Source organism: Atractosteus spatula, chromosome 2 (assembly GCF_055471065.1).
Source record: "Atractosteus spatula isolate fAtrSpa1 chromosome 2, fAtrSpa1.hap1, whole genome shotgun sequence".
Taxonomy (NCBI): Eukaryota; Metazoa; Chordata; class Actinopteri; order Semionotiformes; family Lepisosteidae; genus Atractosteus; species Atractosteus spatula.
In genome coordinates, this window is record NC_142707.1 from 55790812 (window position 1) to 55818243 (window position 27432).

Consider the following 27432-nt stretch of genomic DNA (forward strand, 5'->3'; position numbering starts at 1 on the left):
CTAAGTGACTGTGTGCCACAGCGGTAGGACTGGCATTATGTGGCCAGAATACTCTTAATTTTTTTTTTGTCCAGCAACAAACTGCTGCTCCCCCAGTTGCTTCCAACTTGTCAAAATGGTAAATGGCTCTGCAGGTAAAGTGTTGAGAAGGAGTCAGTCGATGTCTCATGTTCTACACTTTTAATACATTTAGAATTGCCAAAATTGTTATTTTTTGTTATACCCACCCAATTTGGAACTGAGATTTTGTGTGTTTTTCACATCTTGCTTCACAGACAAATACGGCTACAAGCTGGAAGGATCTTATCCCCGGCCGTCAGAAAATGCTTGTGCTTAACTACATGATACCCACGCCGTCAGAAGTGCTTAACTACATGATACCCACACCGTCAGAAGTGCTTAACTCCATGATACCCACACCGTCAGAATCTGCGTTGATGAGTTAATATGCAGCTTACTACCTTAAAGGTCACAGAACTGTGATAACCCCACTTCACCCCTTCCAGCAACACTCCAGCACTGAGTGTGAGTGTTCAGTGAAGAAAGAGCTGTAAATGTGCTCTGGACAAGGTGTTAGGCAGACGTACATCCATAACCCCGATGTTAAGAAACCCCTTCCAGTTAGCAGCAGACATTTTCTGGAGATCATAACAGTAATGTGGACGTTGATTTTAAATGACGCTTTTTTATATCTGATGCCATCCACAGCAGACTAACACAAGATGTCATCTTAATATGTTAGAATTAAATTCGAAAGGAAGCCCTCATGATGAAATATTCCATCTGTAACAAGTGTGAACTTCAGCAAGCTTGCCAAGTATTATTCTACCTTTAATTTAATGTTTTAGATTTCAGTAAGCTCTGATGGACTGGCATCCTGTCCAGGGCGTACCCTGCCTTACACCTATTGCTTGCCAGGATAGGCGCCCCTGTGACCCTGAATTGGAAGAAGTGCTTAGAAAGTGGATGGATGAATTTATGTAGGAGTTTCAAAATCAAACCCTCACAACTAAATCAAGCAAACAGTAATTATTACTGCTGATTTGCTTCTTCATCAAAAATGTATTTTTATACTTGGTGGATCTGCAATACACACAGCATGAAATAACACACTCCCTCATTGGCAGAGATGAAGAAGGATAATATAAAAAATATGAAAAAACAAGAAGGGGGTAGAATAAAAAATATGAAGAGAACAAATCATTAAAGTCTCTTTTAACAAATAAAAATGTTTAGATTATATGACATAATAAATATCTGTATATTAACTAAAATGTTATTTCTGTTGTGGACTTCTTTCTTGCTGAGACCTGGCAGATGTGTTTGGATTCAGATACTACCATCCTCCCATCAGGGAATAATATGATTAGGTTTTTATTAACCAAAATGAAAATTGCTTGCTGCCACAGTTTTTATTATTTTTTATTTGTTTTACAGGAAACAGTGCAATTGGCAGTTCTAAAGTACAGAGAACTGGGAGTCAAATATAATCTCCAGTAATATGGAAGGACATATTTGCTAATCTCAAGCTCTTCCCATCATAAATTCGTAACCTACACCTTATTGGAATGACATTTAAACTGTTCACTGCAAGATGTCCTTTCAGTTTGTCTTTCCGTTTTCTAATATGATTGTTTAATGTCAACGTGATGTTGTCATATCTTCGGGGGTATTTCACATTTACAGGTTCTGTCTTATATTCGTGGTCAACCGCCATTTTGAACTTGCCAACTTGCCACTGCATAGCCAAGCACAGGGTGATAGATCAAGGTTTAAAAAAACCCAATCGGAGAGGAGGTTCAGACTCCATGCAGGCACACGGAAACTGAAAAGCGGGGAATGGAATTTGCCTTTTCTAAACAAACAGCCTGTCTTGTCAGCTGAGTTTATTTTTTCTTGGAGATGAAGTAAAATGCAAACAGCAAGGCTGAAATGAATCTGCTACATGCTGGCTAACAGATGGGCGGCTGAAGACGAGTATCAGCTAAAAGTGATTTTTTTTCCAGGCTCAGGAGGAGGCCTAAAATAATGTAGCCCGCAAAACAACAGACATGCTACTGATTTTCCTAATATGATAATTGCTTCAAACTTGAAAGAAAAGCTGTGGCAATTTTTTCTTATTTGCAACATACAACAGATTTCCTGTGACTAAAAAATGTCTGCAGTGCAACAGTTGGACACAGTTTATTAAATGGTAGCAGCAGCAGTACTGTGTGCATTTATTTTAGGAAGGATATTTATTTCAGTAAGACTATAATGATGATTTTTGTTTCATGTACAATGCATGTTCAATGAAGCAATCTTTCTTAAATTGACTATCTAGTCAGTGCACCCTTCCGAAATTGTTTTTAATGGAAAGTGTATATACAGTAGTTCAATACAGTATTGTGCATCCATTAATGTCCATCCATTTTCAGATCCGCTGATCCAGTACAGGGTAGTGGAGGAGGCCAGAGTGTAACCTGACAAGCAACGGGTACCAGATGGGATAAACCCTGATGGGGATGCCAGTCCATCACATAGACACAAGCACAGACACGCACGCACTCACACCAGGGCCAATTTTCTACAGAAGCCAATTAAGCTACCAGTATATTTTTGTACTGTGGGAGGAGACTGGAGCACCCAGTAGAAATCCACACAAGCACGGGAAGAACATTCAGACTCCACACAGATAGCACCTCAGGAAGAGAGGCAGCAGTGCTAACCACTGCGCCACCATGACACCTGCTAAAATAATCCTAAATATCTCTTATGAAAAACAGGCTCGTCCCTTGGAAAGTAAACCTTGTGATACAAACTGCATGATAACCGAACGTCTCTCGTGATCTTGTTTCCTCGTTTGAGCTGATATGTGGTGTCAAGCCTTTAAAAAGGCTGCCTAATCTAAAGCCCATCATATCTGCACATGTTGTTATCAATAAGTTAGCATATTTCTGCCATCTGTGCGGGCAGCTTTCAGAGCCCAATCTTTCTGATCTCCGGCCAAAAAATACCTTTGCGCTTTTCTAAAATGCTGATAGCATTTGAAAGGTTAAAACCAGAGGTGAGATTCTTTTCTTCCCTAAAAAGAAAAAAAAAACATGATATCTCTGGAGGCAGGCTTTACAAAAGAACGTGTCTTGGCATAAAATTACACAGAACAGATAGCAGAACCCATGGGTGAAGGGAAATTACATTGTCTCTACAAAAAATTGCACTGGTGGTTTTTCGACATTTACAAAATAGAGCTTTTTCACATTTTCAGTTATTTAGGAAATGCTTAATAAATGTTTAGGAATGGAATTTGCAGTTGTCGTCAAGAGTTCTTTAATGACTTGTCCTGTTGTAATGTTTAGGAGCATGTTTTTATTATATTAGGGCAATTTTTCTCCCCGCTCTTGTCTGCCGGTAGACTGTGTTTGTTTGTACTGTTTATTGATTGCTCACAAAACTGATACACCAGGTGAAAATATTGGATCTTAAAAAATATGTAGTCATGAAATGATGTATAAAATGTAAATGTATCCTAGCACAGTAGAAATCCCAATATTTGTACCTGAAGTCTATTTATGTTTTCTTCTTCAAAGAACACATATAAATAGCAGAAATAGCTAATGGAATAAAAAAAACAGCTGGATATGAAAATATATATTTTTTTAGTGTCACTGAATAACTGCACTGGACAGATTATTGCTATTCATGTAGTAACAAATTCTTTATTTTGTTAGCTACTGAAAGTCAGATTGTAGCACCTGCCTAAAATGTAATAGCTGATCATTGGTGATTTTAACCAAGTAACTGTTCGTCTTTAAAACTAGTGACTTTTCAACATGTACATCTAACCTTCAATTCTACTAGATTAACCCTGTAAGGTTTTATATAACATTACAAGCTGGCTTTAGAAATATAAAAATACTCATATTTGTAGCTTGGTAAATTAACTGATTAGAAAAAGAAACTCCCTATATTTTTGGTCTTCCTCTTTGCAGAATAAAAATAACAATAAATCACAACACTTCAAATACTGGATAATGTCACGCTTAAGAGTATACTATGCAGTGTATATACTGCATACACACTGTATTACCAGCTCACTTTCTAATACCACTTGGTTTTTCAGAGAAAACACTATGGAACATAGTCCTGATGAAACAGGGATTTTTAGAATAATTTGTAATATTTTAATGTAAATTGATATCAGCTCCATTCTTTCATCATAGAACATTCGTTTTGCATATAAGAGCTCACTTCCAAGCACATTGGAGAGAAGTAAAGCAACATAAAATGTCATTGCATGTGTGATCAATAATGCACATGTCTCTCCTGTGTTCCCCCACCAATGGAGAACTCATTACATCTGGAACAGCTGGATAATGGAAAAGACGACAAATCACAGCCCACAGCAGTACCACAGCACTGACCTCCAGGTCACTCCATATGAAAATGGAGGCCATTAATGATCCTTTGAAAGAATTGAAAGATTAGGTCAGTATTGACTGAGCTCTTTCTCTGCAGACAGCTCTGACTATTATGATGATGCACACCTTCTCCTTGCCTACTGTAATTCCACACAATAATTTCTGATTTAGTGTTGACACCTCAGTTTACACTTATCAGGTAGGTTAAATACATAAATTACACGAGTAACAGAATTAAGGACAAAAGAAAAAAAACAAGCTAGTACATAAAACCAAAAGTCAAAGTAAAGGAGCAAAAAAAATCTTTCACCTCTATTTATCACTAGAAACACATGCTTTTAATTTAAACAGATAATAGCTATTTTTTAAGACCTCTGAAAGGTGAACTAGATAAAAAGCACAATTCTCAAAACATCAACAAAAAAATAAAAATTACTTGGTCAAATTACTTGGTCTTAAATGAAAAAATTACAATTAACAACAGTAATAACTCCTTACATTTTGGGTCCTTGTCATTTGCAGCTTGTAAAATATAGTCAAATGCATTTGGGTAAAAGTGAAAGTCATTTGCTCCTCCATCATGAAATATGAAGCACCCTGTTAATGACATTTAACTAAAACACGAAATCACATTGTATCATTGAGTGATACAAGTATTCAAAATTCTCAGAGGCATTCACAAAGCCAACCCAGCGGATTTCTCCAGAACAAAGAGTGAAACACGAGCCAGGAGGCACAAGTGGAAACTATGTAAACTGATTTTAAAAGCAAGAACAGAAGGCACCATTTTACCCAAAGGGTTGTGGAAATATGAAATGAGCTACCCACCCAGGTTGTTGAAGCCAATCCTTCGCTTCATGATGTTATTGAACAGAAATTCAGGTGGCGATCAATCTCTTATTTTGCACTTGTGCTTCTCTAATGTACTGTACACATAAAAGCTCCCTGGCTGAATATGTTGCTACTGTATGTGCATCTTTTCTAGCAGCTGGCATTTGATTTCGACACATATGGACACGTTTCTCTTTTGGCGCTGCTGGGATCTTAACTTCATTGTATTCATAGAGTGTATCTTATAAACGAGGACCAGAGTCACTGTCTTGTCTCTTAAACATCAAACCTCCACAAAAAAACAAGCAGCTCTGTTACAGCCATACTTAATGTGCATTTCTTCTGAGTTCTCATGATGTTGACAAGCCTTTCAGACTCTTCAAACAAGTGTCTTCCCTTTTTCCTTTCATTCTCTCCTTAATTTTGCTCATTCTGCTCCTTCTCCTTTTGTCTTTTTCTCTGTTTCAGACCGAGAGTCTAAGCCACCTTCTGTCCCAGTTTATATATGTTGTTTTGTCCCTCCCCTCTGCCCAATCCTTGCTTTAGTCATCTCTGCAAGTGCCCCCGTTTGCTGACTTCCTCTCTACCCCATAGGTACAAGCAGACAGCGTCAGTCTGCACCAAATCTAGACATCCTTGTTCATCCGAACACTATCCCAAGTGCTCAGGACTAGATTACTACTCTATTTACCCCTCCTTCAGTTGGTGTCCAACTGGTGCGGAGTCAGACCATGAGCCCCTAAACCCAAAAAAGCTACACGCCACATACGCAGCTGAAATTTGTTTTAATTTGAGAGGTTCAGCTATATGTTTTCATTCATTCTGTCTAGAAAGTGTTAACTCTATTCACAGTAGCCCTAACCCTAATGCCAACCCTGATCCTAACCCTCTGGTTAGGATCAACTCCAACCAGCACTGTCATTACAACAGCCAGGCGAGTTAAAGCCAAAGTATTAGGCCTGCTATCTATTTATATTAATCAACTTGCTTTGTCATTGTTACAATTTGACCTAACAACTGAATTTCAAGAAACAGTTGGATGAGACCCTTGCATCAATTACGACTACCAAATGGGCTAGAGGCGCCAAAGGGCCTCCTTTCATTTGTAAAGCTTCTTATTATAGATTTGCCAATTTAACTGTTGACAAGTGATCAACAAATTAGATCGTGTGACATTATTTTTTGTATTTTCTGCACATTGTCCAAGACGGAGAAAAATGTGAGATTATCCTGTGTTCAATAACTTATGTACTAATGCACGCCCAAACGTTTTGAGAACTCATAGTAGTAGTTATGGCTCTGGGATCTTTAACACTATACATGTAGGGGGCAATAGAAAGTAATAGTTGTGGCTCTAGACTCTTTGGACTCTAACAGACTTCACTGCATATGCTGCTGTTGTATTATTGAGGAATCAAGGACATTTACCATAATTGCACTATTGTATGCAGCTTTATAAACAGACACTGAAATTGCTAAGGTTAACCTTGTTTAGACATACAGTATCATTCCATCCTGGAGAACTCATGCTCCTACATTCATGCACTTAATTAATTTCACTTAATTCCACAGAAATCAGGATGAGCTCCAGACTGGAGAGCAAATGCATTCGCATTAGCTTTAATTAATGCTAATTAAGATTTAATGAATGCCTTATAGCTAGTGTAGGTTAACTGCATTTCACTTATTTACTCTTGTTAATACTAAGGTTATATATTGTGTGACAAGACCATACAAAGTAAATTAAAATTTGAGAAAAAAATGGGTTTGAGTTGCAGTAAGAATGATAATAAACAGCTACCTTATTTCTAAGCTGTCTAACTTATTTCAATGCATTATAAAAACTTGACAAAAATAGAACACATTTGCATAAACTTACATTATGTCTGACAAAGTCCTGTCAGTTTTCCAAAACATATTTTGCTAATAAAGATGGTTCCATGCACAATGTAAAAATGTATTTTTACCAGGAGAAAGCGATCAAGGTTTTAAAAGGTACAGAGTACATACTGTACTTCAATAATGTAAAAAAAAAACAAGATCAAGAGATCAGGAGAGTTTCAAGATTGATTTTAACAATTTAGATCAAGGGTCTCCAATTCTGGTCCTGAAGAGATGATTTGCCTACACATTTCTTTCTGTATTTCTTTCCCTCTCTTCTTTTAATAACCCAAATCAGCTCATTACTCATTAAAGGGAACATTTTAAAGCTTTCTCAAAGGGATCTTTAAAAGCAGTGTTTTGAAGAGACAACCAATCAGTACAGACACACTGGCCCTCCAAGACCAGCATAGGATTTCCATGTTTCTGATTGATTAGCGACATAGTTCTGATATCTTTATGTGCAAATGTAAGAAAGTTTACAAATGATGTGTGGTTAATTAGTCCATCAATATCGTTAGGGTGCTTGTGACTAATTAATCCATGTGGGTAGCTTGATCCAGATTTCCACAACATTTTGTGTAAAGAACCTCCTTTAGGTGTCAGTTTTAAAAACAATTTGCCTCAGTTTTAGTTTGTGTCTATGGTATGGTTTGTGGCTTTACATACATTGCAGGCAAAAGATTCTAGATTTAGTTTCTCGTTTAAATAATATAGTCAGATCAGACAGTTTGTGAAATACCAATGTCAACTTTTCTCTTACTGTAATATCATATAATTGCTTGCATTAGCATAGTGCTTTTCATCACAAAGGATCTCAAAGGAGGTCACATGCACTATACTACATACATGACGTACCCACTTCATCCACCACTGAAGTGCAGCACCATCCTACATGGGTGACACACAGTAGCTATATTGTGCCATGAGCCCTACTACACAACAGGTCAACTAGAGAAGTGATATTTCACTAATTGAAACAAGTGGAAGATTTAGAAAGGCCAGACCGTAAAAGCCCAAACATAAATTTAGCAAAGACCCTAGGGCCACCCCTAATTTTACAAACAGTGCCATGGAATGCTAAAAGACCATTAGAAAGTAAGAAAAGTTACAAACAAGAGGAAGTCATTCAGCCCAACTTGCCTATTCGGTAGTTAGTAGCTAAATTATCTACGCATCTCATTGTGACGTTTCTTGAGAGAAGCCAAGGTATCAGACTCAGCAAGATGATGGCAGTGTAGCATGTTCCACACATTTGCCTAATCTTTTGGTTAAAAATGTGCCTCCTGTTCTCAATTGTAAATGTTGCTCATGTAGTTTCCACTCCTGCCCTCTGGTGTTTCACTGTTCTTTCTAAAAAAGTCACCTTCTTTAGTGTTATCTTTGTCAAAGCCATCAAAGGAGGTTGAATTTGGGTATTAGAACTGTAGTGTTCTCTGTTCAAGACCATATAGGTTCAGTTCCTTCCAACTGTCAGGACAATCCCTTAAGCCCAGACAACCCTTTAACCCAGAATATATCTGGTTGGTTGTCTCTGAACTGGTTACAGAATAGTAGTACAGTATCTCTTCCATAATGTGGTGACCAAAATGTATCACAGCCTTTTAAATAAGGCCTTACTAATGCATTATATAGTTTGTAAATGTATAATTTCAAATCTACTTTTTCTACTTATTAATTATTAATTACTTCCCCACATTGTCCAGAAGATGTAAATAATGGGTCAAAATAAACACATAAATCTTTTTCATAAGTAGTCTTTTCATTTTGTACTGTATTTGTAGCTTGCATTTCTTCCACCTGCATTCAATAACTTGTAGCTGTCTACATTAAACATCATCTGCCAGTTGTTTATCAAGTTTTGAATTACATCTATAACTTTATGAATTTCATATACTTCTTCTATAGTGTTTGTTAGTTCTTGCAATTTGGTATTTGGTATGTAAATTACAAAGAGCAGTAGTCTTAATACAGATCCCTGTGATCACCCCAATTTGAATATTTACCCCCTCATCTCTACCCGCTGTTTTCTATAGAATAATACATTTTCAATCCAAACACTCAAGTATCTCTGAATGTCTAATGTCTTCAATTTGAGAATTAATCATTTATAATAAACTTTAAATAATCAAAAGTTAAAATACAAATCTAAAGCTAATAGTTTACCTAAATATAAAAAACACACCATACCAGATGCCATAAATGTATTAATTTATCACTTTTGCTTCTTGTTCAATTATCTCTAACAATATGATTTGACAAGCCCCACCTGTACTAAATCCATGCCATCCGTCCTAGCTTTAATTATATGGCTCCCATCCTGGTACTGACCAGGTCAGTTCTGATGAGACCAGCCTACATGGTCATAACTCTTTTGTTATTCTGTATTAGTTTCATCTGGACAGAAGATAAATGTGGAGAAAAACCTAACTCGCGTTTCTACTAAATGTTCTGTTCAACCCTGTCATTGAGCAGGAAAAGCCCCTTAAATTACAGGTGACCGACTCCCTGCAATCCAAAAACGAGTGCCAGGCTCATTTGTATTGGAGGCTCCCTGGCAGAGACAGCAGAGAACAGATTGCACGGAGCAGCAGAGAGAGCCAGCAGCCTTGTGGACCAGCAGAAGGGCCTACCTTTCCCAGTCCCGGGTTGTCCTTGACTTTGTTCACGGCTCGAAGCAGGCAAGGGGGGGCCGGCGGTGGGGAGATCTGCAGGATGCCACTGAAGTTGGTGGGGAAGAGAGGGGGGTCGCACACATAGGAGGGGGAAGGACGATGCTGCTTCTTTTTCTTCGAGGACAAATTCAGCTTCTGGGCAGCTCTGGGAGATGGGGAAAAAAGAGAAGGCTATATTTACGGTACTGTCACTATGGCAATTTGTGCACTTGTCTGTTTTTAATTAGAAATTTGCTGCACTCCTGTACAGCAGCCTGCTGTAAGAAAACCAGTGGAATTATGTTTGAATCTCAAGAAAAACCTGTACATTAATAATGGCAAGTAAATACTTTTTTAGAGGGTTAAATTGTAAAAAGCAGGAAAAAAGAGGAAAACACAGTTGACACATCAAATAACATAACATTCCAAAACTGAAAGTTCACACAGTACAGCTGGTACAGTACTTTACTACATTAAAATCTAATGGCTCACTATTATAGTCACCTATAATTAGGTACAGTACCTGTAATTTTAACTTTTTCTACTTTGATGTTTTCCTTAACATTTTAAGTAAGGGTTTAGTGGACCTCAGCACAACCCATCCTACAATATGAGCTTTCTGATTGAAATGATGTCGAAAAATAATCTGCAAACTGATTTCCCTGGGAAAGAGTGGGGTGCAGGCAATATGGTATATGGTAAAGATCTTCTGTGAAGTAACACAAAGGTTTCCTGTCAAATGAAGCATGAAAACGTAGTAAGTTCACCAGTAGCTTCTGAGGTACAGTAAGAAGATAGTTTTAAATTGAGTCTCTAGAGCACTTCCCTCTGTCAAAGGGTGCAAGATTAAGAAAACTGAATGGCAGAGACAGTTAGCACTGAGGCACCACAGGAATCTCCAAGAATGAGATAACGATGAAGAACGGGGAGAAGAACAGCACAAGCTGATTATGAACCAGCCTCCACCGGGGTATAAACACAGATTCCCAGAGCTGTTTCATTTGTACCCTGATCTAGATTTGAGCCCAAAGGCTAGCAAAGATTGTACAGGAATTGTTTCAGGCAGACATTAGCTTTAATTTGTGTCTCAGAGAAACTTTCCATATAAATTATTTTACTAGTTTAATCATTTAAATCTTTCATTTTACGAACCATTTATAGTCCCACGAAGCAAATGCGTGAGAGGTTATTAAGTCAGAATTACCTATTTCTTTTATTCTTTCTAAAACATCTGCAGGGCTTGAGCCATTAATGTACCACAAGCCTTGGCTGGTATGCGGGATCTTGCTTTTAAACAGCATTTATTTCTGGACTCATTGCTTTAAATGATTTCAGTATGCAGAACTTTACAAGAATACCGTTTAAAAATGAATGAAATATTCTTTCTCAGGCAGGATACATATCTCAACATGCAAAAAAGCAAATAAGTCAATGCATTAAAACAATCTACAATACTTTATCATAGGACACTCTTACTGCAGATAGTGTGTCTACTGTGGTGTGAAAAACAAAGAGTAACAATCAGTAAATGAGGAAAGGAGGAAACCTTTTAACAATAACAGCACAAAAGGGAAGAAAACGTAATTATTCTAGTGCATTATCCATTATTTCAGGCAGTTGGAATGGGAAATCACTCAATCTGTTACAAGGCTATTTTAAGCCGAAAGACACACGACCTTAGTACTATAGACATGTATAAAGGGCAATCACAATCTATTGTCACCTGTACTCTTCCTGAGTGTCCACGGCTGGACTAAATAGTGCTTAAAAACAGATTAGCCCTTCTGTTGAAGAGCTATTTGAACATTTCAGTTGAAACTACTACTTTAGATGCTACTCTAAACAAAATCAGGCAGTTATTCTTAGACTAATATGAGTGAAGAAAGGGTTACACATCTAGAGAGTTTAATTGAATCAAAGGAGGACTGTTTTTCAATAACTAGAGGTGAAAATGGTAGAGGCGATTTGCTGGAGCTGGAAGTCTGAAACAAGGGGTTAACGTTTTGCGTGAATATCTCAAATCTCTAATGTTACCTAGTGGAGTGATATAGTAGAGAAAGTTTTTACTGACGTACAGAAGTTTCAGAAAGATCTTGCTTTTATAATTAGCTTGTGCTGTTTCATTTCAGGAACATAAATTAATTTCCTCAAGAATACATGACTTCTGGGCAAAATGAAAATGAATACCAAATACATTAATAAGTTAAAATATTCGATGCATCCATATAAAATTATTTTTTCCATAGAAAATAACGACAATTATATTAAAAAAGTGGATTTCTGTGGATAAATATACATTTACACTACTTTTTTTATTAAAATACAAAAATCCATTCATTTTCATTAACCACTTAGTCCGATTCTGAATTCAAGGCAGGATACACTCTGAGTGGAACACCAGTCCATTTCAAGGACTCCAATTACAGGCACCAATTAGCTGAGACCAGTGATTCCCTGCCCTGGTCTTTAAAGACCACTGTCTCTTCTGGTCTTTGCTCCACTTGAGCTCTAAATCACAGATTCATTGATATTAGTTTTCCACTTGGGTCATATTTTTATATTTGCTTTCAGCTCTCAAAAACTCATGAGCAGTTTATAATAGGTATCTATGTCTGAGTACTTGAACTGTCCTAATAGAAATGCGTTAAGCCTTGTAATCTAACTCCACTTCTCCTGAAAATGTCGCTATTTAGTTTATCTGCATCACTTCCACCAACGCTAAGATGTGGCAAACTATGCCAACTGGAAATAAAGCATTGTACTATTAATAAATCAGAATTGTTAGCTCCGAAAAAATTAAAATTAGTCTTTTTGCGACATGCCTCATAAGATCCTACATGATATTGTCTCAGTATCTTCCAATGCTGCTGGCACCTGGAAAAATGTCATACTGTATATTGCATGTGAGTATGCAGTATAGTTGCTGTATTGATGTACCACCTTCCAACGCAGTATATGCTGTGCAATACCTTCCTTAATGTGGCTTATAATAGAATCCATCCCCATTTTATCTGCTGAAGCAATCTTAGTGAAGCACCTTGCTCAAGGTGAGAACTGCAGCAACCCACCCCACCCAGGCTTTGCTCCCATGATCCCCTAGACTGAAGCCCTAACCACTAAACCACACTGCTGCCAATAACAGAGAAAAGAACAAAGCTTCCATCTGCACTTTCACAGTTCACTACATTCCTGCAATGCACATAGAGTTTTACCCTGCAGTTCTTAACTTACAGCATTGCTTGTTTTTTTAAGAGGAAATCCTAAATCTCCTACGCAATGCAGTACCTATGGATTTGTTTAAAAGTGTAACAGCTGAAAAAAGAAATTGTTCTCCATCTTCTCTTCGTTTTACAGATCTAATGCTTTTTTAACATTGCTCTGTCAACATCACAGGGTAATCCCTAAATGTAATCTCATGTGCACCACACAGAAAAAAGTACTGTATATGTCTTAAGTGGCATATTGTATACTGTATGATATGTATTACTTTTTTTTTAAATGACTAGATAGTTCATACATCTATGAAATATTCATTTTGGCATTTAGGCACAAATGTACAGTACTATGTGTATGAAAACACAGAATATCTGGGTAAAATATTCTTAGAAGTACAGTACATAGGCATGTCACTTTTCTTATTTGTGCAAGAGTGCTTTAGACCTCAATGCAAATTATATTTTGGTTCACAATCTGTACAACAATTTTGAGAGTCTCCCTAATAACTGCCATTGTAATATCTTTATTTCTATATTTTCATATCACCTTGGATGAAACATTAGCAGCCTCACAGTGCCAACTGGGATCATGCAAGGGTCATTAATAAGAGACAAATTCAACTTTCAGATGAAAAAATGAATCATAGCCATCTTAGAAAGAATTAGGCCTGTATGACAACTAAGTGCTTGTTGCAGACAATATAGAGTACTTTAGCATTTAAATTAAGACCACATGGAAGAAATGAGTTAAATTAATCTAAACCGAGGCACTCTACCAGGGAGCCCTAGATCAAGTGCAGTTCAATTGACTTCCATAATGTATTGATTTGTCCAGTGCTCATCTTAACAGAGTGACCTTATCACAGCAACCCTTGAGTGGTCACTTACAGGCATACCACAGGCCCCTCTGAGACATCTGGAGAGTCACTGCACAATCAGGGATTAGACCAACTCAATTGGTCTGGGGGTATATGTATCGATTCCATTGGGCTCCTCAAGCAGAATAAATCAAGAGTGAGATATGGGTAAATAATGCTGCTGGTGCAAGATCAACCAAAGACCCAGGAGACTACAGTACATAGAACTGGGACTTTGAGTTACTTTTCTATTGTCTGAAAGAAAGAGTATGATAATCAAGAACAAACCCCTCCGCATTAACGGAAAATTAAGTGGTCTAATGCATTAATCACTGCCACATAGAATCAATCAAATGTCTTTCAACTGTACATATTAAGTAGCCTATATTTTAAAATGCCCCAATTTGTATAATGTCCTCTCTCCCTATGGAATTTGTCCATAGACCAGTGGTTCAGAAAAAATATTGACAAAACAAAACTAGACCAGTGAGATACCCCCTACCACCTCCTGTAGATGGGATAGTTTACAGCATATATTTCAAATATGGAATATAAAATTAGTGGACTTATTTTACCAATCTATGGGCTACTGGCCCAATATAATTTAATTACATAAGTTAATTATGGTTTAATATTGAGTTGTGCTTGTTATTCTTGATTTCCCATTTACTTTCCTGAGCAAGACTAAAAAACAAAGTTCTTCCTATGTTCAGTTCTAAGATACACCTATACATGTAGTGCTTGTACACTACTAAATTTGGTTTGACAAATTTATTGAGTTGCTAATTGTTTTCATAGAAATGTGGAGACACCACAAAACATATTAATAACCACACTTTGTTTATTAACATATTTCAGAGATACTATCATAAATTTGAGTTACAGGGACCTGAAGGACTGAAACAGCTTCTTAGGGTCATATATAGAAAAAGAGTGACTAACATGACACTTTCTACTATCGCTTATGAAACATTGAAAGTACCTTGATTTCACCATACATGACCAGATATCGCCTGAGAGAACATTTGCCCAACATGCCAGAGAGTATGTAGATCCCAAAATGGCTATCAGTCATTTTTGGGTTCATGGAAGACAATCATCTTTGACCTCAAGGGATAGCCAGTGAATAAATCAGTGATCGAAAGTAACTCACTGAACTTTGCATGGAATTCTTCACAGAAAATGCTTCCATTCTGTAGGGAAACCACACAAACAAAAGGAAAACTACAATCAGATGTTGACTGCCTTGAGAAATAACTTGCTATAGCTGAAAAATAATGCAGAAAAAGCTTTTCGAAGGACTAGTTTTTAGTAGAGTGCTTTAATAACATTGTGAAAAACACTCAACTCCCCAAAGATGATAAGAGTGTTTCCAGTCCCTATGCTACAGATATACACTTCTCATATCAGTACTCCCAATTACACTACTAGCCATCAGGTTAATCTGTGAGGAGGCTCAAGGCTTCTTTATCTATGTGCAACACCAGACACCTTAATCTGTGCACAACACTGCAAAGTTTAGACACTGCTGTTTTTACAGATTTGTGTGTGTGTATAAAGTTTTAAAATTGTAGCAGTGAAGAAATTGATTCATCATGAAACCCCAAAATATTTCTGGATTCATTTATTTGCTGTTATACTTATTAAAAATGTTATTAATTTATGAAAAAATGGCATTTCTTTGTTTTTCTGTTTGGGTTAGGATGCCTTTTTGTGTGTCTCTAAGGCCTGGTGATATTTTCGGACTAGTGACACTACATTTTACATGTATCCCATTTATTTTTAATTAGAAAAGAAACTCAAACATTGGACTGTTAAACACAACTTTGCTACAAAGTTGTGGATTTCAAATTGAAGTAATAAATATGATATTAACTATAGAAACCTGAGCAGGCTGTCTTCTACAAATCAAAGAATTCCCCAGTGTTTTGTGCTGACAATTTATTTTCACCCTCATTATTCAAGCAGAAGGCATTTCAGAGTAGTTTTATGCTATTTTTTCTTGTTTGCTGCAGGACTTCAGTTGCTGTTTCTAGAAATATTCTCCTTTATATGTGAAATAAATACTCCTTATTGCACTAATCAAGTAGAGGAACCACTGGTTCAGTCTGAAAATAGCCATTTATGCATTCAGACATCAGTCTGAGGCAAGCAAATATTTTTAGTTATTCCAACTGCAATTCTGTTACTTTGCTGAAATGATTCCTCTGTTATATTGGAACACTGTATGATGCTCCAAAACAGAGAAAAGCTACTTGCAGCAAGTACCCAAAACATTCCTCCCATTTTTGTATTAAAAGGCAGAAAAGGGATAAAGCCTAATTACCTCTTCCTCTATAATCGCCAGGTAATACTGGCCATAGAATAAAAGAAAAAATAAGCTTTGTATAAAATAGATAAATGCAGAGGCTGATTACTTACATTAGTCTCCTGTCCATCACCTCCTGAAATCCTAGTGCAGAGCGCTAATGATGTCCTGCACAGAGATCAGCAGGTTGCAAGTTTTGAGCCTGTGTTTCCAGAGAAGCTCCCATCTCCATCTCCACAGGTTGCCTCGTGGAAGCCAAACAGTTTTAAAATATCCCAGTGGACTCGTTTCATATCTTTTTTTTTTATTCTTCCTGGTTACGCTAGCAGGGACGAACCTGTTCTGTGGCAACAGCATCCGGCAGCCGAATATCACGCAGCGTGACTTCACTCAAGACCCGCATACCTGCTGCAACTGCCTTCCACCTGCAGCAGCTGAGAGACAGCACATCGCTTCAACCTCAAAAACTCAGCAGATATCGGTGTTTGCTCCACCAAAGGGACTGCGCCAATCTCCCTCTCTCTCACTTTAGACTACTTGCAGGATCTTCGTTAACCCATTCCTGCACAGGCAAAAAAACAAAACAAAGCTGTGCTACACCGCAGAAGAGACCCTCATTATTCTTATTAAAGACGCATTACAGGAACAAGCTGGTGACACCATTAGCTGCTTGGCACCTGCTGCTGTTTTGTTAACAGCAGCATTTTCCTGGTACGTCAATGCGGCTCAAGGCGGTGCTTCTTCTGATGGGATCCTAAGCAGATTCTGGCAGCCTTTTAAGAAAGACTAAACCATTTGCTGGTAGGATGTATAAAGTTAATGCATTTCGGGAGCTGGTGGTTGAGAGAAAAAAAAAACTGGCACCTAACCATAAGAGATGAGCCAGAACGTAAGAAGGCACAGCACAGAGAGGGATCCCAGAGCTCAGTTCAATTAGTTTCTCTCTTGGGGAAACAGGTTACAAATTCATGCAGTTAATAATACATATTGTGTAGTTATATCATTTTTAATGTCTGTGTTTTATGTCAGCCGACTGCAACATAATCTTAAAAGAGGACAGTATCACCTCATGCAGAATAAATCTGATTTCATGGACAACCCATCACAAGATCTCATTTACATGGTCTTCCATTCCTTGTCAATAATCTTGGAAATGCTTAATTTTTTTCACTATCATTAACTGAGCAGCCTTTTTCTTTCTTTGAAAGCTACAATATGCTTTCACCCAGCACTGTGATGCTCTCTCGACTGGCCTCACGTGATCTGATGCAAGACTTTGTGTCTCTGAGGGGAGCAGTGTGTGAATCGCTAAATGTTTGTGCTAATAGGCTACAGCTAATTTCTGACTTTGGCTTTTAACTATTTTAATAAAAGCACTAAAATATCTTTATGACGTAAGTATGTTAGAGTGTTTTATTTTAGGAAAGCATGAAGTAAGTGGTTCAATGACAGATGCTTTGGTGTTTCATTTGGTCAAGTCGAATATCCTTCAGTATGCGCCGTACTTAAATTTCACACTGAAATAACACACTGTGGTAATTGTACAACTGCTGTGCACCCGGTTATGTGTTATTGCAGTTCACAAATGATGTTTTTCTATCCTAACTCACCAGTCTGCTGATTTTCTAAAGAAAAAAAATCTCGATGTTATGTCCAAAGAAGCAGTCTCACGGGAGAGTTTAAAAAAACACTAATAGTAGGATATGTTTTGAGAATGCAAGAAATGTGTCTGCACTGTCAGATGTCTTCTCTTCAAAACCTGCTTAATTAGCCCACTTTTTCTTAGTCTTGAGCTCCCGTGTTTTGCATGTGATGTATTTAGCTTTTTGTTTTTCTTAAAAAAAAATACTTACAGTATAACAGACACAGAGCAACGTGGCCAGCACCTCTTCGCTATCCTGCATATACTGTATGCTTGCATTTTAACCCCAAGTAGTTTTCTTGACCTGCTTGGTGTCCAGGTGTTCTCCACCATAGCTGCAAATACTGCTCTGTGTTCTCCCACAGTCAATGCTGTGGACCCCCAAGGAGACAAACAAAAATTCCCACTTGCAAACAAAAATTCTCTCACAGTGCCCACCTTTCTGTCATTAGTGGACCTCCTCTGACAGTTCATTGTGAATGTGTTGACATACCGTTCTGATACAGCATGTTTTTGTTATCAATAATACTTTAAGGGTGGCAGGCTGAATGCAGGCACGTGCTTCATTTGCATTGGTTGGGCAATCAGCCTATAAAGCAACCCAAGGAAGGCAGCCAAAAAATAACTAAATGCTGAGGCAGTCTCTGACTGATGTCTTGATTCATAAACATGCTAGTTTTTGTGTTATGCTTTGATGTCTAAATTAATATACCTAATGGATTTAAAATTGAACCCCCAGTCTTTTGGTTTGTGCCAGAGAGAATACAATAGCATTTAACCATCCACACAATGGGCAACAGAGCAGATGGGCACCAGTTCAACACCTGGGAAGACTGGCCAGGGGCCACTTATGAGGTAGTTTGCTCCCCTGCAATGAAACTGGGGCAGTGCTGGGGTATTTGGTGGTGCAGGCACAGTTTGCCGTTCAGCTTCGCATAAATCCCAGATGAATGTACAGGAATAACTGAGGGAGTGTGTAAGGCTGCACTTAGGGAGATGGGTATTAACAGAAATAAATCAGCAGACTAGCAGTGCAGGCAGTTAAGTGAGCTTGGCCTCTAGTAAGGAGAGTATTCAGTTAAGAATGACCATCTGTGACTTAAGAAAATTAACTACTCACACATTCCTAGACAAGAGTCTGTGTCGATATTTCTTTGTTTCAGCATTCCGCTCTTACATTAAGAAAATACACAAGTCTAACCAATGGAGATACTGAAAAGAAAAAAAAATTCAACCGTGTAGATTTTTTTCTTTTAACTTTTCTTCTCTGAAGTAAATAAATAATATACTAACAATTAGACTATTAAAAAATCAGGGGACTGCAGCAATATTATGAATACAAATTTCCTGCTGTGATAAAGAGGTTCTAAATAATTAAAGAAATAAATTAAGCTTATCGGGTTAGCAGTTGGATATACTGTATATACTAAGAGGCGGCAAAAGCATAACAAATGCTGTTGGTTCCAATGCTCATTTGTTGTGTTTTTAATGCCTCTCATATATAATGGATGTTAATAGAGAAATGCCTGCAAATCATTCTCAACCTAATACTATTATGCCTTATAACATTCAGATTTCTACATAATGTTAATTAGTGTATTATAAAAAGATTCAGCAAAAGTGTATGCAAATAAACATTTTGAAATATTTAGCTCCATACAACATGCCAGAAATTTCTCTGTGAGCTGATTAAGAAATCCTGGTGGACAGTGTAAGCATTTTTTTATATTGTCACACTGAGATTGTTTTTTTTTTCTCAATCAAGTGCAGCAAATGCAGCAAGTGAACAGAAGGAACTAAAGAAAAGCAGAAAAAAACATAGCCAATCAAAAACAAATACTTTCCAAAACTTTCTTCTGCAAGATGAAAAATCACTGTGCCTCATCAGTTTTTCATTCCCAAACTGGCCAACAAAGCTGTTTGCACAAAGTGCAGTTTGAGCAGTACTGGCCAGGCTTTGCTGGTTTGATCATAAACTGTGACTGGGATTCCCGAAGTTGACTGGGATTCCATTTGTTGACTGTGACTGGGATTCCCGAAGAAGCAGCACCCAGCTAGTGAAGCCCCCCCTAAGCAGCAGTGCCCAATTGGTGAAGTGCCCCCAAAGAAACAGTGTCCAACTGGTGAAACATACTTAAGAAGCTGTGCCCAATGGGAGAAATGCCCCCTGAGCAGCAGTGCCCAAGTGTATAATAGTCTGTTAGTCACAAATCCTTAAGTCTTTACACACTGTGAACCAACAGATCCTTCTCAACACTGCTGGCACTGCCCTGAGCTGTTGAACATCCTACTTTTCACAAAGGTCCTACCAAGTGTTACGGAGAGATATGAGTTCTGCATCACAGGGGTCCTAAAGAGCTGTGTCCTGACTCTCTCTTTTCTGTACACCAGCTCTTCTGGCTCCATCATACCCTCACATGGCTTCTTGTTTCATTTTTATACTGATGAACTAACACTAACCCATGTGTCCACTGTCAACTCTGTCTTTTACACCCTTTGATACACAGGTCTCCTCCCATATCACAGACATCTTGTCCTGGATAAGCGACCGCCATCTTCAGCTGAGTCTCTCTCACTCTGATCTAATCCAGATCCTGGCCAGGCCTTCATTTACAGTAATTGTGAGAACTCTCTACTGACCTGGGCAAAGCTAAAGTGAACCCCACCAAGACTGCCAAGAACCTTGGTGTTGTTATTAATAACAACCTCATGTCACACCTTACAGTACATGTCATCTGTGACTCGCTCTTGCAGATTCTTTCTGTATCGAGAAGATTCGCCCATTACTGACCACCTACTCAATTCATGAGAAGACACTAGTCATCTCATGCTTGGACTACTACATGTTGCCTCTAGCAGAAACCCCTACATGTACATACTGGCTTGCTCCAGCTCATACAGAAAGCTGCTGTCCACATAGTGTTCAACCTCCTAAAACCATGATTCTCCCCTCTTTATCCTTCTAACATTGGCTTGTGGTCACAACCCGCATCAGATTCAATAACCCTAGTGCAACCCTACAGGGCTATATCCAGTGAAATCAAATCAGCAGTGTGTTTTTATAGGATTTGGAGTGCACAACTGCTCAATGTTCACTGTACCACATTCGACTCCAGTGCCCAAGTTCCTCCCTTCATCCTCTGAGCCCCGGGATTGAATCTGAATCATTTATTGCATTGCCAGGCTAAGCATGATGTGCGATTCCTCTCACTGAGCCACGTAAATTAGTGAATCTTAATGAAGGATACATCCGAGGACTCGTTACCTGGTTGATTTGATTTACTGAAATGACCTGATCAAAAGGAACGGATTGTTTGCGAACTGCACAGTTCGGTTTTCCAATGTGATTCGTGGTTCAAGTAGAGCTGTTACTTCCTGGGTTATCGAAGAGCCCAGAATGTTTTCCTCCAAGGTTACTCCATGGGCACATATAAACGCAGCTTAGAGGGAACACAGCCTGTCACTAAATCCCATTTACTCACTATGCCCTTATTATACTACATCCTGTCTGTCAAGCAGTGCTGAAACTCCTCAGCAATATGCAGCATCTTAGCACTTAATTAATTCTGCACTTACTTGTTTTGTGGTTTTATTATTATTTTACCTTCTGTTGTATGCAGTCGGATGTAATTGTATATCGCTTTGAATAAAAGAGACTGTTAAAAGGATAGATGTAAATGTAATAATCAAGCTACTCCCTGTGAAGCAGTACACAACTTGTCAAGTGCAAGAGAGACCAGGAGTTAGCCAGGGTCTCTTCAGTTGATCACACAGTGCTGGGTGCCTGCAAGCTTTCAGTAAAGTCTGTAAACATTAAGTAGCAATGCAAGAAAAGTAGTTTTATGAACTAAACCATTTCAACCATTTTAACAGTACAACCAGGCTTGGTGTAGGCACACAAAACTCTCAATTTTAAATGCATTTCTCTATTTCCTTTGGTGTCGTCTGGTTCTTGGTTCATGTTGCACTCCCATGGACTTACTGGATCAAAGACTTTCAATATCTGTATATGCAGGTTCCCTTGTTGTCCTCTCTACTCAAGAATAAAAGGATTCATCTGTTAGCCTGTCAGTGTAGGACATTTATGTAAGCCTGGGAAAGTACTGTATTTGAATGCTCTTGTTTGGACTGATTCCAGAACCGCAAGACTCACTCCCCCTCCTGCCTGTGCTAACTCTCCAGCAGAGCTCTTTGGAGCTCGTAGCATGTGAAATAATTAATGGTTCTGATAGTGGGGAGTAGCAACAATTAGAAGAGTGACCACACAGATCTTGATTCCCAGGAGCTGTGGTGGCACACTAGCCTGCTTTTTAAGACTTATTCAAACATCAGCCCTTTGTACTGAAATTCCTAGCCATTTTATATATAATTTTTACCCCCCATAACATTATGGAATATGAATTTATATAAGAAAAAAAATATTTTTCAGTGAATATGGACTGTGTTAGAACTTGACATGAAATCTGAAACATTTTTTTCAGCTTTAGAGATGAATGAATTAGGTGCTCCAACTTGTGCAAGTTGGCTTTAAAAATCCACTGAAAACCAATTAAAACTCTCAACATCCAGAAGTACATAAGGTCAGTAATTCAGTTCAGCTGCAAAAGTGTTATATTTTCAAGTGATGCTTTAATTGTGCCATTAGACAAGACTTGAATTAACCTCTCCTGCTGCCTGATCATAGCCACTAGATCACCCTTCCTTGTCAACTAGTGACCCTTAAAGTCCATGCTCTGTACTTCAGCAAGCCTGTTTATCGGGAAGAGTAAATGAAGACTTATTGTCCCTCAACTTTGCTGCAAGGGGGGTGGGGTGTGGGGTGTGGGGACAGAATTGCAAGAAAGCCTGTGGGAATGGCCTCAGTGCCCAGTCATCTATAGAGTCTGGAAGCTGCTAGTGTCACGTCTGATAAATTTCAGCATGGTCTCAGGAACTCCGTCTTACTTCAGTGCTTTCACACAGCTCATAAATACTTTATGAGTCATATCCTATCTATCACTACATATTGTTGCAAGGAAAAATTGTCAGCTATTTCACAATTCAAGGAGTGAGAGAGGGAGAAATACTGTATATATGTGTGTGTGTCAGGCCTTCACATTTTTTTAACCAAAAAGATTTACTATTTTAATTACTGGCTAAGCACTTGGAATTTTTAGTTCATGATTTTCTAGGTCTTAAGAAATTTATGATGAAATTTACAGAGGTTTTAAACCAGTAATGGCTTATATCCATAGTAAAATATATCCACTATATCCACAGTGAAATGTTTGAATATTGACATTTCTAACTAAAATGCTCTGATTAGTATAGTATGCCCTAAACATACAATAATACTGTATCGAAACCTGACCAAACACTGCCCTATTTATCAAGCCAAAATGCTTCATCGCAGAACTTCAAGACTGACAGCTGCATTTAGGGATGCTATAAACACAGCAAATTCACAACTGCTATAGCTGCGTGATGAAATACTGGGATTTGGCATGGATAGAGGGGTTACTCCATCACATTAGAAAAGACTTATTAATTCCTAATAGGCATACAGCCACATACAGCCATGCTCCATGAGGGCTAAACAGTCTTATGTTTTTATAGTTCAAGAGGTAGCTGTGTCAGTATCAAAGGCTGCAAAGGAACCAGTAAAGGTTTATTCCATGCTGAAAAGAGAAGAAAAGAAACACAACACCCGAAAAAGGCTCCACAGCCGAAACGTTGTTCCCTTTCTCCTCTTTTCTGCATGGAATAAACCTTTACTTGTTCCCTTACGTTTTTATTTAACTTATTTTTATGTTAATCCGATTGAGCTGTCTTCCTAATTGGAACAATGAAACCTTTTTCCCAGTCTGGATATCATCTAGGGCTTTCAAAGAGACCTGTAACAATTGCTGGATTAGTGCCCTTGAAGACTCGAGCTGAAGAACTCTGTGTCTAATGTGTTTATTTGTCTTGGCGAAAGGAAGAAAACCTGAAGTAAAAGAAGATGGTCATGCTTACGGGACTCTGGCTTGTAGCTGAGAGTGAGTACTAATTTCAATATCACTCTTTATTAATATCTTTCCAGCCAAAGAGCACAGGGAAGCTTTCGCTGCATAAAAAGACTTCCTGTGAGTTACTGTGAAAGAACAGGGCTGGCTGTAGCCTCCCTACTGTCACCTACAGTATATCATTTGTTGCAAAAAACAACACAATGTTGCCCTTTCAGATACACTGGAGTAAAGGCTACAGCTCTTCCAGACCTAAGTCTTAATATCATCAGAGGGGTGATACCATCATTGGTTTCTGAGTAGGATTGAAACCTGTACAACTTGTTTTAATTAGTGTCAATTCAACTAAGATGGTATAATAAAATACCTGTGTTTCAACAAACTGGGTTATTTTGTGTAACGTACAGTACTTACTAAAATGAATTGTTTCTAGGTGCAAGAAAGCCCTGTAAGCGTAACCGTTTTTATAATTTTGACCATTGTGGCTACTTTGTTTCTGCAGCCTCTGTGAAAAAGCTTTTCATTCAATTATTTTCAAAAACATTTTTAACTGGAAATAATTGCAACAAATAGCACATACTATTACCATGGACATGTTCTGTCACTGCTTTCTTAATTGCTGCTTTGTTAATAAAATGAAAATGATAAATCAGTCTATTTGTTATGTAAAATACAATAGGTTTTACAGGGCCTATTTAAATGAATTTACCAGGACACTTAAAATAGTCACTATCTTGGTAGAACACACAGAAAAATGATGGAAAGGTTTCATAGTAATTTTTCTACTAATTTTTCAATAGTTTTTTTTAAATCCCAAATCTGAGTTTCAGTCATCTATAAATACCTAAGGGATTAACATGTAATCACAGGTATATACTGAATCAAATGCAAATCTTCTGATCATGAAGCAATGTTTTTGTCTAAAATAATGCACAACCCCAAACCATTGTACGACCCTGCAGATTTCAAATAGACTCAATATTTCCCAGACTGCCAACCTCGCAAATATACTCACAGCTCTTTCTGAATCATTTTCATAATACACTCTCTTTTTCACTTTCATCCTCTGCTCTCTAAATTCCATTTTTGCCAGATAGTTTGCAGGTGTTTCATCCAGATTTCCACATTATGGTGCAAAACTGACTGTTAATACCAACAGTCGCAGTAGTATTCTAGGCATCTGATTAGAAATATTTCACTTACAGTTTGCTATGGCTTGTGGAAGTGAAAGTACAGTAGCAACAGATTGATATCCAATAACAGAGGCTGGGGCTCTTGTTAATGAGATTAATGTAGCCATTCCACTGGAGTAAATTATAGTCAATCCCTCTTAGATGGGATAGTCTACATGATTGGAACATGATTGGAGGTGCATCAAATGATATCTGTTTTAGACCAAATAAAGTCACACGGTTTTAAGGAGACTTTGCTAGAAACACGTTCAAAGATAATGATTTTCATTTTTATTACATGCCATGGAATTTACTGCTTTTTTCACAAATGTGAAAGACTAATATTAATATATCTTTTGAACATTATTACAATACTTAGGCACTTGCATTGACTAAAAGTTACACAATAAAAACCATCTTTAGCTCTCTCACTATAACAAATACACTGCAGTATGTTCATTGCCATAAGACTTATGGCACAATGCTTGGAGGAGAAAAAATGGGTAAGAAGGATCTGTTATAAAAGTGCATCCCATTCATTCTCTGTACTTTCATCAATGCATATAAATGATCTCAGTTGTGACAGTTCCTTTTTATTAACCTCCAAATATGGACTCCCAGGTTCTCTTTTGGGGCCACCCTGCAACTTGACTGTGCTGTGAGTGATGTTCAGAGTCTGAGAGAGTTCTGAAAGGAGGCAGGCAGCTTTAGAAGAGGCTGTTAACAAACAACGCATTTTACAATGGTTTTCAAACAGGAACAAAAACCAGTCCCCAAGCTCACGCTGAAGTACTCAGACGTGAACACCTGTTCATACAAAGGCTTGTAGCTTGGGAGAGTTATTCCCATCTGAAGGAGAAAGCTTTGCCTTGTAATGCAGGCAACAGAATGCTTTAGCAGGTAACAACTGTAAATTCTCAGACGAATTAATAGCACTATTCCTCAAATTTATTAAGCCATTTTTATTTCTCTTAGGACAGTGAAATGTAGTTTTTGTGAAATCCTTAGTGCGCTGTCTTCTATGAATTCAGATAAAAAGCACCACATTTATGCAGATGACTCACTCCTACATTATTCCTGTGCTAAGAAAAAAAATAGACATATTGAATGACACTTTTTGCCTATGCAGTTTGAATGCAAATGAGCCCAAAATAATCTCATGTACAGTACATTCTGTTTTGTGCTATGGATAACGCTACCTGCAACAGCAGGAGATTTCCATTGTTCTGGAGTGATAATATACTGCCCAATATTATCCAATACCTACTGCCCTGGAGTTGAGCTGGAAAACGAAATGCCAAAGTTGTGACATTTTATCAGAAGATGGTCTAACCTCACCACAATACAAATCTTTTAATCTGTTTGAAAATAAAGCAACAAAAACAGCAAAATATGTGGCTTTTTCCAGCAACCTCTAGAAGATCATACCAAGGAAAAAGTGCTGGGTCCAATAGGCATTATCCACTGTAATGGCAGGAGTGTTGTCACAGACATTTGTGGTACAATGACATAAGCCCCTATAAGCATACAAACATACAGATATAGCCTGCATATTACTGTACAGAGGCACAACAGTTATTTAAACATAATTAACAGAGCTGGGAAGGAATGCCATTGAAATGATGTTGTTTTTTTAGCCACCCATGCATAACCTCTCCGATTTACTAATGGGTGAATGACCTCAAATGTTTTGGTGCCAACACCCATCAATGTTTTTAAATCTGTTTTGGTTTTCTTGTGTACACATCTTAAAATCAGTGCTAAGTTGTCATTTATATTAAGTCCCAAAGGACACTCCCATGAGAAAACAATGAGTCTTGTAGATTTAAAAAAACAACATTTATAGTATTATGTAACCCAGTTATGACACAGTGGCTCAGTGGTTAGCATTGCTGCCTCATTGGGCCCCTGGGGTTAAAGTCCTGAGGCGCTCTTTGCGTGGAGTTGCGTGGATGTTTGCATGGGTTTCCTCTTGGTGCTCCTGTTTCCTCCCACAGACCAAAGACCTACTGGCAGGGATGTCTGTGTGTGCCCTACGATGGACTGGCATCCTGTCCAGGGTATATCCTGCCATGCACCCATTACTTGCCAGGATAGTCTCCAGCTCTCCCAAGAACCTCTTTGATTCAGTTAGAAAGAGGATGGATACAACACACTTAAACAAACTACTCCCGACTGCTTTTTCAGAAATCAGAGATGCGTCCCCTTCAGTCCCTGGGAAAGCCAAAGAAATGTATATAGCATAACTTCAGTATTTACAAAAAGGTCCAGCAAAGAAATTTGGTTGCCATATGGTAACAAATATCATAAAGGGTGAACTCAAGAGTCTTGGGACCAGATGACTATAGGAAAGATTAAAGAAAGACCCATCCCTGTCACACCACTCCAGAAACCACCATGACTACTGTCTCCTCAATCTGATCTGCATAATCACTTTACTCTCTTATGTTGGGGCTCCATTGCTTCTCTGACAGATCAGAAAATAGGA

The 27432-nt window shown here is 38.0% G+C and overlaps 1 protein-coding gene across 1 annotated transcript in view; it reads right to left on the reverse strand.

The window, feature by feature from the left end:
* Positions 1–27432, reverse strand: part of kif26ba (kinesin family member 26Ba) — a 188764-nt gene that overhangs the window by 48001 nt on the left and 113331 nt on the right. The window contains exon 5 of the mRNA XM_088935367.1: positions 9746–9932. Coding sequence (XP_088791493.1) covers positions 9746–9932 — 187 coding nt within the window. The remainder of the gene's footprint in view (positions 1–9745; positions 9933–27432) is intronic.